Source organism: Grampus griseus, assembly GCF_964374135.1.
Source record: "Grampus griseus genome assembly, chromosome: 19".
NCBI lineage: Eukaryota > Metazoa > Chordata > Mammalia > Artiodactyla > Delphinidae > Grampus > Grampus griseus.
In genome coordinates, this window is record NC_139013.1 from 30,204,721 (window position 1) to 30,224,044 (window position 19,324).

The 19,324-nt window shown below is 60.7% G+C and overlaps 1 protein-coding gene across 1 annotated transcript in view; it reads right to left on the reverse strand.

The window, feature by feature from the left end:
- Positions 1-4,203: 4,203 nt before the first annotated feature.
- GNAO1 (G protein subunit alpha o1) overlaps positions 4,204-19,324 on the reverse strand; it is a gene marked incomplete at both ends in the record, with an annotated part of 154,406 nt that continues 139,285 nt past the window's right edge. Inside the window, 5 exons of the mRNA XM_082676423.1 lie at positions 4,204-4,391; positions 6,562-6,715; positions 10,610-10,739; positions 12,647-12,775; positions 17,571-17,731. Coding sequence (XP_082532549.1) covers positions 4,204-4,391; positions 6,562-6,715; positions 10,610-10,739; positions 12,647-12,775; positions 17,571-17,731 — 762 coding nt within the window. The remainder of the gene's footprint in view (positions 4,392-6,561; positions 6,716-10,609; positions 10,740-12,646; positions 12,776-17,570; positions 17,732-19,324) is intronic.

A 19,324-nucleotide genomic window follows, 5' to 3' on the forward strand; every position in this document is an offset into this window, starting at 1 on the left:
AAATACATTACGGCAGCCAATAAATTATTACAATGACTAGAGATTAAACCGACGAGTCACTCTTCTTACAAAATTACAGTTAATATGGGGCGGGTGGCGCTGGGGTCGGGAAGTGGGACCACGGCACCTAAGAGGGGTTTGCTAAGAAAGGAGAGGCGCGCCCAAGCCCACCTCTGCCGGGGACGGGGAGGGGAGGAGGCACAGGGCACAGAGGACGCAGGGACTAAGACAGAGGGGACCAGGAGGTGAAGGGCCTGGCTGCTCAGGGAGGCCACGGGGACGGGGCGGGGTGGGGGGCAGGGGAGGAAAGGATGGGCCACAGGAGGGGTGGTGCCTCCGACGGGCGGTGGGTTCACGCTGGTGCCCTGGGCACCCTGGGCCTGGATGGGCCTCCCTTCTGTCTCTGCCCTGAGCAGGCCCTCCCTTGACGGGGGCCTTCATCTGGTTGGGGGTGCAGCGTGTCTGAAGCCCCCAAGGGAAGGCCCCACTTGGCTCCTGGGAAAGAGGGCTGAGGACTCACCTCGCTGGGGGCGGGCGGTGGGGGGCAGCAGCTCACACCTGGGCCCTGATCCTGGTCTGGATGCTGTGTCCTGTCTCACTGCTCTGGGCTGTTGGACCCTCTGCTCTGTAGGCTTGTGGATTGACAAGGGGCGCTGTCTGGAGGGTGCTGGCCTTTGGCACCCAAGACTGAATCTCTGATGGCCACGGAGCCAGAGCCTCAAGCCTCAGTTCCTGAGAACTGCCAGGTTGTGCCTGAAGGCTTCCGGAAGGCTCGGGGAGGCCAGAGGCCACCCGAAGAGGCCTTGTGCACCAGACTTCTCAAAAAGGGGGCCGGGCAGGACACTACCTGGTCTGGAGGGAAGAGGCTGAGGCCCGGATTGCGGTGGATTTACTCACCAAGAGGGCTGAAGAGTGTACTAGGTCAGGCCAAGGGAAGGGGGAAGGAGCCGGGAATGATGCAGGCCAGAGAGGAGAACCTGCAGAATCAGCCAGTGGGGCAGAGACTGTCACAGGGTTAGGTGGAAGCGGTGGGATATTCTTTCCCCTTGCAGGACTCTCCCTGGCAGAGGTGAGCTAGGTGAGCCAACTCCTGGGTGTTCCGTGTTGGGGATTTAAGGACCCTGGTCATGGGGGCTCTGGGTAGGGAGGGCAGTCGTGGAGGACAGGGGTGCCTCCAGGTCCCATCAGTGGGGCGGAACTGGACTCGGGGGAGAGGCTGGGAGGAGAGCTGCCTCCTGGCACCATATCTGGTGCTGGCCTTCTGCCCGGGCTGAGCCCACCGCCCCATGGTAGGAGCATGTGCCCATGGGTCCTCAGGTTCTGCTGGGACCAGAGAGGAGAAAAAGGGCCAGGGAACCAGGCATCTAGAGCTCCAGGCAAGGGGGCCATAGAACCAGAATGTCAGAACTGTTGGTGCGCTGTCTGCTCAGGGCTGGAGCAGACCCTGCACCTTCCTCAGGCCAGAGTCCACAGGCTCCACAGAGCCCTTCCTTGGGCCTCGGGCACTGCCCCCTCCAGGCAGGCCAGAGAGCCTTGGGGGCCTCTCTCAGTTCTTGGTGGGAAGGCTAAGACCTGGCTCTTGTGAGGGCAACTGGTGCAGGGCACAGAACCTGCCCACAGGCATCTAGACGGCTGGCATAAGTTTCACGGGTCTGGTAAAGGCGCCCCTCCTAGAGATCAGTTTCCCTTTGCCCTGATAAACTAGAGGCATGCAGAGAGTCGAAGCATGGCCTCTTTGGGGCACACACGGGGCCACTGTGGATAAGAGAATCACCCACGTCTGGTCACTCATAACATCTCCCCCACACCCACACCCACGACGGAGCCAAAACTCATCTGTCCCTTCAGTCGTTCCTCCCCATGGTGGAGCCACCTGTGACGACGTGGATGGGAGACGCAGACAACAGGGAAGGAATTTCACCCTGGATACCTGCTCCTTGGGGGCTTTGACTAGACAGCCAAGGACCCCCTGGGCAGGCCAGGGTCAGAGGGCAAGAGTAGCATAAGCAGCTGAGCAGGGCAGAGCATCTGAGAGCGAAAAGGCACCCCAGGGCACGGAGGGGCAGGAAGGCTCCAAGCACCCCGCTCCCCAGCCTCCTAACATGGCAGATGGGGTGGGCTACGGCCCGGGGCCCTCCGCCTGGCTGCTGCCCTGGGCCTGGAGAGCAGGTGACTCCCACCTCTAAGACAATGGCCTTAGAGGTGGGGCTTGGCCAGTATACCCTTCTTAGCAGTTGCTTTTGAGTCTGGGTCACAGAGCAGCGTTAGGGGCACAGCTGCCCACACCCAGGGTGGTGCTGCCAGGAAGTAACTGCTATGCCTTCAAGTGTCGGGCAACATGGCCCGACTGGCCCTGGCTGCCCGTGCGGGACACTGCGGCTGTCGGTCCAGGGGCCTGTCCTCTGCCACAACCCAGCACCCTGTACGAGGCGCAGCACACAACGAGGCAAGCAAAACTGAAATGGAGCTGGGCTGCCTGCTGTCTCCCATGAGGCCAGGGGCAGCAGCAAGACAGCCAGGCAGGGATGGGGCTCACCCCAGCAGCGCCCACCCCTGCAGGCGTCTGGCACTAGGGAAGGTGCCCTGGGTCTCCCGTGCACTACCCAGAGCTCCGGGTCTGTTGGAAGCGAGAAGCCCAGAGCTCCTGGCTGCGGGGCAGTCAGCGGCTGCGCTGGGAGGGCAGGGGTCCTGCCTGGCCCGGGACTGAGCAGAGCCCAGAGTGGGTGCTGGAGGAGCAGAGGGCTTGAGGAGGGAGCCAGAGGCCCCTCAGGGGCGGCCCCTCTCCTCCTGTGGGCACATCTGGCTCCCCAGGCAAAGCCGCCATCCAAGCACACAGGGTCTGCCTGGGGTGTTGACTGGTGGCATCCGCCAACAGGAGGCGCCCAGGAGAGAGAGAAAGAGGTGTGTTCATTGTCCAAGGTCAGCCAGGGCCTGGGTCACCAGGAGTCATCACCCCACCCTTTTCTCCTCAGGGATCTCTACAGCAAAGCCCCTCCAAGGGGTCTCAAGTCTCTCTGTCCGGGGAGGGGGCTGGGGCTGTGTGTGTGTGTGTGTGAGCCAGGCTGTGCCCCTCACAGCACACACAGTATGATGGGCCCGTACGTCTGCCCTCCTCTGCCCCCGGGGGCTGGCGGGACCCCAAGGGCTGTGGACAAACTCTCCGATTTCTTCACCAAGACAGAAGGAAGCTGGGACACCGGCTACAGGGGCCGTGCCCACACCTCCCCTGGGCCTGCTCAACTACAGAACCTCCAGTCCCCAGGCCCCCTGCTGCCCCAGCTGGTTTGTGTTGGATTCGCCGTGAATTTGCAAAGAAAAAGCACATCTGCTCACACTCCAGAGCGGCCGCCCAAGCCCCGGGTGACTGACGGGAGAAGCAGATAAGCCACCCTGGGGCCTACAAAGACCGGGTGGGAGGCCCCCATCCCAGTCAACGCAAGAGCCACTTCCTCCGGCCTCCCCTCCCCCACCGTCTCTTCCCCACCTCGTCCAGGCACCGCAGGACTCAACCCCGCTGACCATCTACCACGTGCCTTTGCAAGAAGTCGGTCTCAGAAGCATTTCCAGGCCTGTGAGGAGTCGGGGTGGGGGTTCCCCAGCAGGGCACTGGGGAACCCCAGAGGTGTGAAGGGAGGGAGGCCCAGAGAAGGAAGGACTGGCGTCCAGGACTGAGGTCCAGGGGGAGGAGGAGGGAGGCATTGCCGAGGCCTGAGCCCCCGGACCCACACGCGGTTGGTGGCCTGGTCCCACCCTGGCCTTTGGTGACAGAGCTGCCCTCGACCAGAGGGACCCCAAGAAAAGCTGAGCAGCGGCTCCCACTGCCCCCGCTCCAGCCAGCACGCCGCCCCACCACCTGCACAGCTTCGAAGACAGGAGGGGACCCTGGGACCTCAAGCCCGAACCACTGCATGCAGAGTGCGCCCATTCTGGCCCGGACGGCGGCGTGGGCCCCGTACACCTCTCTCCCAGGGAGACACCCAGCGATGGCGCGGAGGCCAGTGGGCCGTCTGTCTCGGCAGGTGTGGGCACTCGGCGCCCCCGCCAACCCCGTTACCACGTGTTCTGGTGTCTGGGGCAGGGGAGGCCGTGGAGGGCGCCTCCTCTTCCCCACTCAGTGCCATCTGCTGGTGCTCCCTTGTCCAGGGCAGGGGTGGGGCGGCAGGCTGGGCAGGGTGGTGGGCAGCTGGGTGGCGAGGCCAGGGCTCAGTAGAGGCCACAGCCCCGAAGGTTTTTGGCGATGATGACGTCCGTCACGGCGTCAAAGACAAACTGGATGTTGTTGGTGTCAGTGGCACAGGTGATGTGGGTGTAGATTTCCTTGTGGGCCGACTTGTTCTTGCTCTCGTACTGCGCCTGGATATGAGCCACGGCTTCCGTGAAGGTGTTGGGGCCTGCGGGAGAGACCAGGTCGGGAGCTGGTGAGGCGAGGCCCCCACCTGGGTGCCGGTCAGGCCACGGGCTGGGGAGCGGACACCAAGGGCCTCTCAGTGACAACCCTGCAGGAGAAACCTGACGACAGCTCAGCTCGATCAACAGTGGGTCATGAAACCAAGTCCATGGTCCACATCCAGTTTAAAACCAATGATGGAAACAAGAGATCAAACCTCACCAGGCCTCACCTGTGCTAAGGGTGAACACTGTTTCATGGAACTCCTGTTTCTTTTCACAGATGCATGTACGGGCTCCTGATGCAAACATTCTCTCTTCCTGCGGGTCCTGCCCAAAGAAATCTGAACCAGCCCTCACACAGGTGCAGAAGTCTGCGCCAGCCCCTGCGGGCTGTCCTCTCCTGGCTGTGACTCCTCGGAGTGGGCAGGGACACCACCTCCCTTGACTGCTGCTGGGCAAGGTGGGTGGAAACTGCCGTACCTGGGAGCCGCCCTGGCCTCCTTCCTCTCATCGCCCCGCCCTCCTTCCTTCCCCCTTCCTCCTTCTCACGTTCACCCTCCAGGGATTAAGAACTGTCTGGCTTGCTGACTTGCTGCCTTCTTTGCTGCCACATCACTCTGTCCCTGGTGAGTCTAGGGAGAGGCGCTTCCAGGAGAGCAGATGCCGTTTAGGGAGGAACAGAACAGGACTCCTGGCTTTGCCCTGAAGCCTCCACTGGCTCCAGGAACCCCGGCCCAGGCCCAGGTCCAGGCAGGGCTGTCACAACCCACTGAGGGAGCGGGGGGGCGGGCTGGACTTCGGAGCCACAGCAGGACGGACCCAGCCCCTCGGTACATGGGCACAGGCCACCGGGCCTGGCCTTGAGGGTCTACCTAAATCTGGGCCGGAGGTGAGGGAGAGGGTCCCTGGGACCTCGTCAGCACCACACGGCCTTGGTGACTGACTCACCTTGCTTCTTTCTGCTGCACCAGGGGCCACAGCCCAGGTCACCTCGGGCGGGATCCACAGACCCCCCAATTTAGATACGACTAAAAGGAGGCTGATGGCGTGTGTGAGGGGTGCTGAGCCCGGCCCACCTCTGGCTGCATGCTGCTGGGGCCTGACCCACGGGGCAGGCAGCCTGATCTCGAGGAAGGGGAGACAGAGTGAGCTGTGCTGCTTGTCCGGCTCCAAGCCACGGCCCCCACGTCCACTCTCGGGGAGCTGGGGTTCAGCCCAGAGGCCTACCTAGCAGGCTCACCTTGTTGGGACCCTGTCTACCCTTGGCTCTCCAGGCCCGGGGGCTGGTCAGGCTGGGGATGCCCGCTTTTGCTTCCATTCGCCTCTCTGACCAGTCTCTGGCCATCCTGAAGAGCCAGTGAGCCCGTGGGCTATTCCAGGCACCCTGCTGCACCATGAGGGCCCTGGCCAGGCTGCCCACCCACCCACAGTCAGGTAAACCCATGGCAACATGAACAGAGGTGGCCTCCGGCACCCTCAGCACCCTCCGCAGGACGGCCCTGGTCTCTGCTGCTCGCGAAGCTCTCTCATGTTCAACAGGCCATTTGAATGGGGGTGCTGTCACGATACTTTTTAGCATCACAGTCATAAGAGCAATAGCGAATGTTTAGTGAGCACTTACTATGCAACGACTGCCATGCTAAGCCCTCCATGCTTCTTAGCTCACTTTGTCCTCTGGCAACTCTGGGAGGGAGGGTGGATAATCACAGTGATTGTTCCCATCTCACAGACACAGAAACGGAGGCTCCGAGAGGTTATGTAACCTGCTGTGAGTGGCAGAGTGGGGGCACGAACCTTGGGCTGTCTGACGCGAAGCCCCGACCTTCAACCCCATCATCATCTTGGTATTGCCATTTTACTGATAAGCTCTATTTACAGATGACCAAGCTGATGTCCAGAGGTTGCCGAGATCACACAGCTCGTAAGTGGCAGAGCTGGGATTCCAGCCCTGCTTCCCCTGACCAGGATGCCCCAGTTGGCTGCCCCACCCCCTCGCAACAGCATGTTGTGGGGAAGGGAGGGGACCCGCCTTCGGTTTTGTGTTGGATTCTCCAGGGCAGAATCTGGTGTGTCCGCAGAGCATGGTGAGGGGGAATGAGCTCCCTCAGGAGCTGGTGTGGCCCGAGCGGCTGCGTGGCCCCCGCGGTCCCCGTGTGGAGTGGCAGTCTCTACCTGTGTACTCAGGAAAGCAGATGGTGAGCGGGGACTTCTTGATCTTCTCTTCGAATATGTCCTTCTTGTTAAGAAACAGGATGATGGATGTGTCCGTGAACCACTTGTTGTTGCAGATGCTGTCGAAGAGCTTCAGCGATTCGTGCATGCGGTTCTGCAACAGAGTGGAGAGGCAAGTGAGGGCTGGCGGTGCCCGGGGCCCTGACCCACCGCGGCCAGTGACAAAGCGGGACAAGCGAAGGGAAGGTCCACCAACACGGCTGAATGCACCACCAGGGACGGAGACAGGAGGATCCACAAGGACAAGGACATGGTCCCTGCTGCATTCCACACGCAGGTGGGGGGGCGGGTGGAGCAGGGCACAGGGTGGGGAATGCCACCCCCCCACTGAAGAGGGCTGACCCGGGCCAGGGCAGTGGGGTCACCAGAGGGACTCTAGCCCATGGAGAGGACATGCACCATGCACGCGGGGGCAGGGGCCACGCCACCATCCACACGTCCACACGGGACCTCGGGCATGCAGATTTCTCTACTGGGGTCTCATTTGGTTTCGCCAGCAGGGGTGGGAGGGTGCACGCATTCAGTTGGGAAACATTAACCGAGGACCAAGAGATCCTCAAATTAATCCAGAGTTGGAAGCAGACACCAGGGGGACAGCGTCGGGGGAGTGATCTTGCTGTGGCCTTGGTGTGGTTGGAGACTGGGTGGGTTAGCTGGGCCATGGGGCGGCTCTGGATGAGCTGCTTTTGAGGCTGGTTTCCTGGTAGAGGGGCCAGAAGAACCCCAAGATGAAAGCCAGCAAAACAGACGAAAACAGAGAGGAAGATAAAAACCCAGCAGAAAACATGAGAGAAAGAAAGAGAAAAAAAAAGCAAAAAACAAAATTGGTTCAACCGGTCTTGGGCCAGGAAGTCGAAGCCGGTCCCTCCAGAGGCCCCCGTGCAGGCTCTGGAGGCCACGGCCACCCTGGGGCTGTGGACTGCGTGGCTGGAGATGGAAGGCGAGGGTGGGGAAGACCAGCCTAAGCCCAGTGGCTGGTGAGGAGTGTGGACGCGGGAGTGGGGGGCAGGCTTCACAGCAAAGTCACCCGGCGGTGCCCTGGGAACCTGCTGCTTTCAACTCTTAGCTGATGGTGTCAACTGGAAGGAGGCGCTTCATACCTGCCCGACTTGGAGCGTCTCAGAATCTGCTCATGGTTTTGGCCTTGGTTTGGCAAGTTAAGGCCCTGCAGGTGGCGGTGACGGCACTGGCGCTGAGAAGTTGTGGCAGGTGAGGCCCGGGGCCGCTGGGGTCTGGGCCACAGTGGGCAGGGTGGCCGGCCGGTGGGCGGGCAGCCACTAGCCCCAGGGGTCCTGGCTGAGCTCCAGGAGCCTCCAGACACCTTTCTCTCAGGCAGTCCCAATTTTTACCCCAGGCTTGGGAGGGAGGGGCAGGGCCGACCGGAGAGGAAGGTGGAGGACCAAGGACTGGTCAGCAGGGTGGAGCTCTTGCCTCGTGGGGGCAGAGCGTCCTCGTCCCATAGCTTGTCCTTGAGCCGTGTGCCTGGACAGAGCCATCCCACAGCTGCCGTCTGCTGAGTGGACAGTCCTGAGGGCAGGCACTCTTGCAGCTCCGAGCCTGCTGGTCCTCACAGCCGCCCAGAGGCTGCTCTGCCACGGGCTCCATTTTACAGAGGAGCAGGTGGAGCAGCTGCCACACTCACCGGCGGGAGGGGGCGGGGCTAGACCGCGGGCCACATCCGCCCAGACCCCCAGCTGCCCAACGCTGCCACCTGGCCCTGGACACACAGGCGTTTTGCTCAGCTCTACGGCGCTGTTCTTGCTGTCACCATGGCAATGAGCCGCCTTTGTGGGCTCTTGTTAAGTGGTAAAGCCAACTCCCGTGCCCTGGAGGGGCTGCTGGTCTTTCCTGGGTGGACAGAGCCCCAGGAAGAGCCTGCTCCTGGCTGTGGCCCCACGTGCTGTTGCTTCCCCAAGGTCCTCTGCTCCAGCCCTTGTGAAGAAGGGCGGGGAAATGGGGGAGAAGGAGGGAGGTGGGAGAGAGACAGTAAAGGCAGGAAGGCGAGAAGGAAGGTGCCCCAGGACAGGCCCTGCTCCGGAGAGAGGGCTGCCTGGGCGAGCAGACCAGAGAGGCCATCCGAGGGTGAGGCTTGGCACCTGCCCGTGTTTACTGGAGACCCGAGGGCCATGGAGCTTGGGACTCCGTGGCTGCCAGACCCGCCCAGACGTCCCTCTGCTCTGCCTTGTGCTCCAGAGGTGAGTGCGAGCCCCCTGCCCCAGGGCTGATGGGCCTGGGACTTGGGATTGAGCTGAGCGGGTCCCCAGGGAGAGGCCTGGGGCCCTCGACACCCCAGTGCTTCAGTTTGTTTGAAACCCACGGCAGGATCAGCTCTTTGCTCACTGCACCAGCCCTGCTTCCCACTCCCAGGCGCTGCAGGAAGAAAAGATGAGCCACCTGGATCTCAGACCACGTGAGTGGCCAAGTGGACCGTGAACAGTGGGTCCAAAAGCAGAGTCAACAACGGACCAGTGAGAGACGTGCTGGGGCAGTCCCTGCACGCGGGTGCCTTGTGGGGGCAGCAGGAGCCGAACTTTGGGGCTTTGGGGTGGTCAGTGGGTCCAGGTCTGGTGATCTTAGACGCCACAGCCAGCTGAGGCCACTGAGAATGATTACGGCGTTACCAGAAAGAACTGCACAGCTGGGGCCCCAGAGACTCACCCTGGAACAAGGCAGGGCTTGGGGGGCTTTGCTGATGCCTAACTCAGGAGTGTACCTGGGACTGAAGGAGAAAGGGCAAGAGGCACAAGCCAGCACGTGGCGCGAGTCCGGATCACCCACCCGGCCAGCGGCCCTGGCCCCAATCTTCCCACGGCCTCATTGTTGCATAAGTCTCGCAGGACGGCGGCTCCTCCTCCCCACAGCACTGCACCCCAAAGCTCAGCAGATGTTCGCAGCAGTCCCAAGGGACCAGCAGGCAGGACTGATGAGGAGACAGGCCCAGAGAGAAGACAGGCCTTGCTCAAGGCCCACCGTGACGAGCCCAGCCCCAAACCCTCAGTGCCAGGGCTCTGTGCCTGCTTCACACAGCAGGAGCTAATGATCGCCAAAGGTGTGACCCCACAGCCCAGGAGCCCTACCGCGGCAGGCGCTTGTCTCCGGAGAACCCGTGGTGTGCCGGGCCAGTGCTCGGCTTTCCCTGCAGGCTCTGCAGCAGGCCCACCTCTCCACGGGCAGCTCAGTGGGCCCCCAGCTCAGCACAATCCCCAGTGATAACACAACCACCCGCTCGGCGCTGCTGTGCCAGAAACGGTTCCAAGTACTTCTCGCGGATTCTCACTCCATTGCCAACGCCCCACCAGGCAGGTACTACGGTTACACCCCTTAGACAGCAGACAGTAACCAAGGCAGAGAGGGTGTTGCCTGAATTCCGCAGCAAACCAGGCCCAGGCCCAGCCCAGGCCCAGAGAAAGGCCACGCCCTCTCCAGGTGAGGGCCCCCCTCTGAAGCCAGCCTGGCAGTTCTCTGAGGCCCCAGACTGAAGATGCATTGACGGGAGGCGGGAACCTGGGCTGGCGTCCTCCAGGGGAGCGGCCCGCGCCACCGCTGTCACTCGCCTACATGCCACGTCCCGTTGCCCTTCCGGCTACCAGCCCTGTCCACTGCTCAGGGAGGGCCGTGAGGGCTAAGAACTGCTATTTCTGTCTTACGTACATTCTTGCTCGACTGCACCCTGATTTCGTTTAGGATTTGCTTAATTTGGTTCTGGCCTGACGGCCTCTGTGACTCTGCTGAATTCATTAAAGAGGCACGTACTGCCCGAGACCCAGAGTCCGCAGAGACGTTTGTCACCAGTCTGCATGCAGCCTCTGAGCAGGGCGGCCTGTGGCTGCCTTTGCTGCATTGGCATCACGAGGCGTTTGCCCCGCAACGAAGTCAGAAGAGGGAGCCCGGGCATGGCCTGGCCGACAACGGAACCCCCGGCCACCGCAGCCAGCCCCACCTGAGAGCCGCCTTGGTCCATGAGGCCAGGCGGCCCAGGGCCACTCACCGTGGTCTCGTCTTCGTGGAGCACCTGGTCATAGCCGCTGAGCGCGACGCAGAAGATGATGGCCGTGACGTCCTCGAAGCAGTGAATCCACTTCTTGCGTTCAGATCGTTGGCCCCCGACGTCGAACAGCCTGCAGGGGAGACAGGGAAGCTGGACGTGGTGGGTGGTGGGGCCCTGGCCGCTGTGCGGACACTGGTCAAGCAGGCGGCGGGGTGGAGGGGGCTGTACACGCAACGAGCCTCCCAAGGAGCCTCACTCCGGGTGCTCAGGGCTGACTGCTGCGCCCCTGGGGCAGGGTGGCCGTCACTGCTTCTGCCCCATGACTGGGCTGTGCTCCCACAGAGACTCGAAGACCTGCGCTTGCATCTCAGGACTTTTACTAACGCCTCTGCAAGGTTCCCGAGAAACACCTCTGCGAGGTCCTCTCAGGGTAACACGCACATCCTGTCCCTGGCTTTCTGAGCGTGTCTGTTCACGTCTGTGGGCTGTGAAAACTCCAGAGCAGCCCAGGAGGGAAGGAGGGAGGCAGGGAGCGTCACCTGCTACATGGAGGGACAGTGAGGCACCAAGGGGTTAAGTGCCCAGGGTCCCGGCAGGAGTTGGTGTGGTAGAGGTGGGGTGAGACCCAGGTCTGTCTGCAGACAAAGCCTCTGCTCTGTGCCTCCCCTCCCTCTCCCCCTCTCAGACACCATCCCCCAGGGGGCAGGAGGGCCATGGGGGTTGACTGTGGCAGGTGCGGCTTGGTTCCTGGAAGGAAGAGGTCAACCTCGCACCTAACGCCCTGAATGAAGGTCCACTGCCTCCTAGGCCTGGGAGGTCTGCTGGCACACAGCTGCCGGGGTGGGCTGGGCCCTGACCTCCCGACAGAGGAGAGTAACTGCAGGCAGAGCCCAGAGTGGGCCTGCAACAAGGAAACAGGCCTTGTACTCGTCCCATCACCACCTCCCTTGGATCCTGCTTCCCCATCTGAAATGCTGGGCACAGGCTGATGGTCTCTGCGGTCCCTCCATAGCGCTTATGCTCAGACTCTGCAGGCCGGGCAGCCCCGAGCCCAGCCCCGCACCCTCTGCCCCCGAGGGCTGAGGGGGGAGAGACTGGAGAGAGTAGGGGGCAAGAGGCACCTTGTGGGGCCTCCGTGCCCATCACTGTGCTCCCCAGGTTCAGGGGAAGCCTAGGGGTCCGTGTGCCCAGTGAGGCTCGTGCGGCCCTGCGGAGATAGAGACAGAACTTCAACGCCCTCTGTCTCAGTGAGAGCGGGCAGGGGCTGGGCCGTGGGCTGGCCAGCGGTCCTGGAGTCCAGCCCTCCCAGGGTGGGCAGGGGGCCAAGAAGCGGCCTTACACAGGCCACTCCTCCTGTTCTACCTGACACCTGGAAACCACACATGGAGGCAGGGAGGGGCAGGATGGCGGCTCCCAGGCCTCAGTGCCTGGAGGCTGCCCCAGGTGGCGCCACAAGCCTCCAGCAGGGCCTGTTCTGAGGCGCTCAGACCCCTGGACTTGAGCTGTGTTCTGTGCTTGGGGACCGCCTTACTCCTCCCAGGCCTCGGTTTCCCCAAGTGTACCCGGAGAGGGTGGGTCAGCTGATCTCCAAACCCTCTCCAGCTCTGAGATGACATGGGTCCTGGGGTTGCACACATGTCGCTTGGGTTCACCCACCTTATTCCCCACCCCTCTCTTGGCCTAGGTGGCCAAGGGGCCATCTAGGTGATCCCCCCCCCTCCTCCTCCTCCTCCTCCTCCTCAGAAATCACCCAGGGACAGGACTCCCCTCCCTTGTCCGCTTAAATCTTCCCTGTTCCTCAGAGCCCCACTCCAGGACCCCTCTTCCAGGAAGCCTCCCCGCTCACCCCAGCCCCCGAACTTGGTGCAAGAGAGGTACACAGATAGGCCCCTTCTCATATCTAACTGCCTGTCCCAACTCGAACGCTCCCCGAGGCAGGGCGACATCTGGGTGCTCCAGACGAGGCGAGGCCGAGAGGCAGGCTTTGCCCATCTCTTGGCACCCTCGCCAGGGCTCGGGAGCCTCCCTGGGCCTCACCTGAAGTGGAGGTTCTTGAATGTGAAGTGGGTTTCTACGATGCCAGTGGTTTTGACCCTGGTTCGGAGGATGTCCTGCTCGGTGGGCTGGTAGTCGGCAGCCCCGATCCGATCCAGGCTGTCCAGGTAGCTGGGGATGGCAACACACAGGGGACCATAGACCAGGTACTGGGCACCGCCCTCCCCGAGAGCCAGTCCTGACTGGGGCTGTGGAATGATGGCTCCACGCCGTCCAGGGCCAGGTGTTGGGGCGGGGGGGCAGCTGAGAAAGAGAAGCTCACGTCCCCACCGCACGCGCTCAGAGCCTCTGGCTCAGACCGACGGCTACGCACACGGCTCCAGGCACACTCAGACAAGGCCGAATCTTTAAATGAGACTAACGTGTTTATAATAGTGTTTGTCGTTTCTTCATCTTAAAATAATAATAGGCAACAGTTAGGTTCTAGTCTTTATATGCATCATCATGTTTCATCCTTAATTTCCTAAGTTAGATGTACTATTTCACAGATTAGAAAACTGAGGTTTTCTAATGAAGGTGAGTGCCTCACCCAGCTGTGAGCCAGGCACTGGGATTCCACCTCTTAACAGTTCCCTATGGTGCTTCCCAGAGGCCCTCTGAACCTCCGCCTGCCTCTTCCATGTTCCTTAGGGTTTATCAAGGGGGCCATCGTATCGTCCCATATGGTGCTCCTGGGAGGCTCAGAGGTCACACAGCCAGGCAGGGGTGGGGCCTTGCTGGGACCCAGGTCTTTGGCCTCAGAGCCCCTCCCACACCAACACTTGCCCTGTAGACAGACCAGGCCTCTGCACTTCGCCCGCCCAGGCCACGCACTGGGAAGGGCTTTAGGGGTCGGTATGGGCTAGGTTTGAACCCCAAGCCAGGTTGGGATCCAGGAAACCAGAAAGGGGGGAGCTCGGTCAGGCTGGCAGGAAGATTCAAGGACCCAAAGGGCCAGCCGGGCTACCCATCCCTGTGCGGGGAGAGCCCCACACACAGCCCACGGGAAGCGGCCCTGACGGCCTGAGTCATGGCATGACGTGGGGTCCCAGGCTGCGCGTGGAGGGGCTGTGCTTTATTGGCACCTGCCCTGGGACCCACTGGGGGGCTGGCTCCCCAGCTTGTGGATGTCCACAGGGCTGGGAAGGGTAGACGCCCTCACCGAGGAGGGTGTCCCTTGGTAAACCAATAACCCAGGCTGCCTCAAATCCTTGTGAGAGTTCTCCCTAAGGAAATAAAGCCGACGGTGTGTTCCCAGGCTCAGGGAAGGCAAGCTTGAAGCCACACTCTTAGAAAGAGGACACTGCTGGGACTCGAGCGCGGGTCTGCCTGACTCCAAAGCCCGTGCTCTTAAACTGGCCTGCAGGCCTCCTCTCCCCTGTGGAAGGAGAGAGGCAGAGGCAGCAGAGCAGACCTGAAAGCTCTGGCTGCTGCAGAGCCTCCTCTCCAGGCCTGTGGGCATCTGAGCAGTCTCTGATCTCAGCCTGGAGGCCCCTTCCCGCCCTTCCCAATCCTCCCAAACCCTCTGTGCATGCCCCTCCCCACGCTACCACTGCCTCTGCTTAGAAGCTGTGTTGGTTTCAAATCGAGCCTCCTCCTGTCGTCTCCAGCTGGAGACCAGGGCTGGGAGCCTCTGGTCTTGGCCCCCATCCCAGCTGGGGAACCTCCTTTAGACAGACAACCTGGCCCTCTGTCTCTCGGTGCTGGCTGAGCCTCACGCAGGGAGGAGGCCATGGCGGGGGTAGGGTGAGCACAGTGGACCGTGCACCTGCTGTGTGTACTGTCTGCCGACTGTCCTGGGTTCCCCGGAGCCTGTGTTCCTGTGTGTGTGTGTTCGTGTGTGTGTGTGTTCGTGTGTGTGTGTGTGTGTGTGTGTGTGTGTGTGTGTGTTAAATAACAGATGAGTAAGCTGTACAACATGTCAGGAGGTGATAAGTGCCAGGAGGAAAGAATCAGGCTACCAGTAAGTGGGGAGGCTGGCTGGGGGCGGCGATTTGATATCAGGTGGCTGGGGAAGGCTTGTCGAGCAGGATGACATTCGAGTGCAGACTGAGGAGGTGAGGGGATGAGCCTCTCATGCCCCAGTAGCAGGACCAGGGGGCACAGAGGCCACGACCTCAGTGGAGGAGGAGCCCAGGCTGCAGGCGCTGGACGGGAGGTGGTGGGGAGGCTGAACACGGGGCAGGCGCAGGTAGTGGCGAGACTGGAGGGGTGATGGAGGTGAGGGGGACACAGCACGTAGGCCCCTGAGGTCACTGTAAGGACTTGGAATTTCACTCTGGAAGGCTCTGACCAGAAGAGCGTTGGAATGATGGCTCTACGGCTTAAGGAGAGCAGATGGGGAGGGGGGCAGGAAGACCCGAGAGGAGGGAAGGAGAGGACGCTTTGCCAGCCAGCGCTGACCTTTAGTGGGGACCTCAGTCTGGGAAAAAATAATCCTACCAAACCACAGAACTACGTCTTACAGCTCCTGCTGGGATGTGCTCAGGTTTCTGGGTTTCCAGGACCTGTCTCAGAGCCATCATTCAGAAGGGAAAGGGGAGGGCCAGCCGTGTTCACCCGCCCCCGGCTCATGACACAGAGAGACCTGGGTGCCCTGTCTCCCCGAGAGCCCTGGAGCCTCACCAGTAACATGAGAGGACGGGCCAGCTCCCCAGGGCTGGAAGGGGACATGTGGTGACTGAGGCTCTGGGCCTTGGAGAGACACTCACACAGTCTAGGGTGTGACTGGTGCCCCCCGGAGCTGTGCCAGGCGACAGCCCTACTGGGCCTCTCCTTTCTGTCACAACAAATCTACGTTGAACTGTTTCACATTTTGGGCCTCAGCTCTTGTCAGAAGACGAGATTTAGCAGCTGAAACTACAACAGCAAAGCAACCCTAGACCAGAAAGTATTTAAGGTCCTTCCGAACCTGACTGCCTGTGGGTCCCGCCCTTGCCCGCCTCGGAGTCCCGTCCCAGAGACGACAGAGAGAGAGAAGGGTGGGTCTCCTCAGCTTAGCTGGGGGGGAGTTGACAAGTACTGACTCAAGTCGTTCATTTCAAGTTATAAAGGTAACCACCAGAAGAACTAAAAATAATCCTGTAAAACTAGCAAAAAACTGGTGGTGGAAGTGGGGAACAGCAAAGGAAGGTCTGACTCCCTCAGCTTTCACAGCTGGAGGTCATTAAATACTATTTATAGTTGGAGGGTCAGGTTTTTCTGGACATCACTGGGACAAGTAAATGGAGATAGTTAACAGCAGGAGGGGAACAGGCCTGGGAAGAGGATTCACTATCAATTTTATACCTTTCTGTATTGTTCTAAAATTTTTTTGCCATGGGTTCAAATTATAATTAGTTAAGTGGTAACAATTTAAGTGGGGGTCACGATTTGATGCCCTGAGGAGACCCTGAGGGTGGTGGGGGGATGGGAAGGAACTGGACTTGGGCAGAGCAGTGGGCACAGAGGGGGAGACGAAGGGGGGGACTCTCTCCAGGCCTGAATGGCTGTGCGTTGAGGGGGCGACCTGGGTTGAGGTCTGTGACTTGAGTGTACAGAGAGAGGTGTGGACTTGAACCTTTGGGCTCGCACCCCTGGTCCACCAAGGTGTCCTGGGGGCTCATCAGTGGCTGGGGCCTGCGTCGCTACCACCTGGGACTCACGGGACCCAGGCACCTGCCCCGTGGACAATCTAGGTGTGCAGAGATGGAAAGACAAGTCCCTGGTTTGTTAGCTCTCGTCACAGCCAATGGCAATGTCCCAGCATCCACTAGTGAGCGCTGTTTTCTTGGAGTTAGCCTCCGCTACATCGGCACCGTGGAGACCAGCGTTTCTTAATCTTGGCGATACTGACATTTTGGGTCAGGTAATTCTTTGCTATGAAGGACTGTACAGTGTGTCTGTAGGAAGTCAGCAGCATCCCTGGCCTCTACCCCACTAGACATCTGTAGCACCACCCTAGTCAGGACCATCGAAAATGCCTCCAAACATTGCCAATGTCCCCTGGGGGCAAAGTGGCCCCAGATGAGAAGCGCTGGTGAGGAAGCTGAGCAGATCCGTGTCGGAGCACAGGTGTCCTAAGATAGTGGGGTTTAAGCCCAGAGGCTCCCACTGAAAACCTGGACATGAGACTGTAAAAGTGGGTGCGTTTCCTGAAAGCTGGAGTGCAGGGACAATGTCTTCAAAACAGAAGGCGTGTCCCCGACCACCACAGATCATTCCCAGAGGCCTGGAGCCCCCGATCTAGGGGCCAAGGGCATGTAAACTTCCAGACGCCCAGAGTGACAAGGCTGCAGCAGGCAGTCCTGTGATCCCCTGTCACTCCCTCTGCCTTCCCCTCTCCTACCCCTCCAGCCCTCTCTGGCTTTCAGCTGCTTCACCCCCTCTCCTCGCCTGCCCCACCGGGCCCCTCTCTCTCCTCTGTCCTTTTCTTCCCCTTATTAGTTATAACACAGTATTAAAGTGTATGTTTGATTATTTATTTTACTTATCTGATGGGTTACATATTCCTTATTTTTAATTTTAAAGATAGAGGAATGGAAAGGGTATTATTTTCTCAAAAAGAAGACAAAAGGGCACCATGTAAGTTATTTTCTATGTTGCCCTTGATTTGTACTTATGGGGTCAAGGGTTCTCCAGGGGCAAAAACACTGCTACACTGACAATATTCCTTCTGGAGGGCCAGGCCCCCTCCAGAGCAAGCAGGTGATGGCCCCTGGGCCTCTGGGAGCCCTGTTGTCGGCTTGTGCCCCCCACCTCCCTGGCCTCCTTCTCATCCCGGGGGCAGGAGGAGAAGCCCCTTCTCCTTCCTTCCTGACGCCCGAGGCAGAACACCTCACAGCGGTTCCCACCTCAGCAAGGGCGCCTCCTTGCCCCACTGACCCCAGCCCTTCCATGCCCGCACTGCTGCCCCACTCTCGGCCTCCCGCCTGCCTGGGACACTCACTATTTGGCGGAGTCGTTGAGCTGATACTCCCGGGACCTGTTGAAGCACTCCTGGATCCCTGAGTCGCCCCAGAGTCGCACCATGGCAGAGAGCAGCTCTGGAGAGAAGGGCTCCGTGTCTTCCATTCGACTCACCACATCACACACCATCTTGGCATCGGCCTGTGAGGAGACATGGACGGCGGCTTTGAGGCCTCGGTGGGGACAGAAGCCCCGGCCGGGCACCTGCTAGGGCACCGGGACAAGGGCTCAGCCCTAGGCCTGGTCAGGGAGAGGGGAAGCAACAGAGGGTCCTTTACTCAAGGGCACGGTAATCGTTACTAGACCACTGCTCCACTCTCGAGCCCTTTCAACCCTGCCGCCCTCCAAGTAAGCCAGAGACCCAGGCTCCCCAGCCTGCCGCACGCGGCTCAGGAAGCGAGCGGAGGTGCTGGAAATCTGCAGGTGTCCTTCGCGGTGGGAGAGACACGAAGGAGACAAGGTCAACGCCTGGAAGACTTGTAGCCAACAAAACATTCTGCACCAAGGTACGTGGGGCCAAAGCCTTCTGTGGAGACTTCCGGAATCAAGCTGTCCGACTAAGTAGCTACTTATGTCTCAGAGCCTGTCTACTGCACAAGGTCAATGGGAAAACGCTGGCACTGTGTCCCCTTCTGCCTGCCGGCCCTGGGAAGGAAGCCACAACTGGCCTGGAGGCCAGCAGGCCATGCCCATGATGCTGGCCCGGACCTAGCTCCCTAGGGACTAGTTGTCCCGAAGACATCAGCCCTCGGATTCCCAAAGTCACCCTCAGCTGACAGGGAGGGCTGCCCACCAGGAGAGCGTGGGTCCCCGTCCGTCTAGGAGATGAGTTTCTTCAGCACCGCAGCCTCCCCTGGGGGCAGCCACCTGCAAAGCTGGCCCTGGGACTGAGGCGTTGGGTGCCTTAGGCAGGCGGTGACTCAGGGATGCAGGCGTGGGTGAGCAGGGTTGGTGCCTCCACCTGGGGCTAAAAACAGGCCTGTGAGTCAGGGCCTATGTGCTGATGCTGCTCCTGTGTGCCTGCGTGACCTCGGGAAATCTCAGCCTGCTTTCCCACCTGTGGGATGACTGTGACAAACCGGGCCAGTTTCCCAGACTTCCTCCTGTGGACCCCTCCTTCCAGGTTCCTGCCTGATCTGTGAGAAGGGAGTCGGGACCTGAGGGATGGGTAGGGCAAGACTTCCTGCTGGGGGAGAGACACCCCCCCACCTAGAGCCGCACTATGCCTCAGCCAGCCACTCAAGGGTGTGGTGTAGAAACCATGGGCCTCCACAAAGCCACTTCATGCTCCTCTGTGTGTAGTCTGGAATCTTGGGACTCCCACTCCAGTGGGATGCAGTGCATGGTTTGGGGAAGGCTGGCCCGGCGCTGTCCTCCCAGCTCCATCTCGTCCCCCCAGCTCCATCTCGTCCCCGAGGTGTGGCAGAGGCGGGGGTGGGGCAAGGTCCTGTGCTGGCGACACCTCTCTGTCTGCCCTTCTGTTTCTCTCCCATCTTCCCCAGCTCAGTGCACGCCACAACCATCGGCCCAACTGCTCAGACTCAAAGACTAGGAGTCATCCTTGATCTTGCCACCTCCCTCCCAATGTCCACTTCTCCCCATCTCCTCCTGCACAGCCCTGAGTCCGAGCCACCACCATCTTTCCCTGGCTGCCCCGAGCCCCCTCCCAAGGGGTCTTTGCCTCCCTCTTGCTTCTCTTCAGTCTGTCTGCCACATAGCAGCCAGCAGGAGACC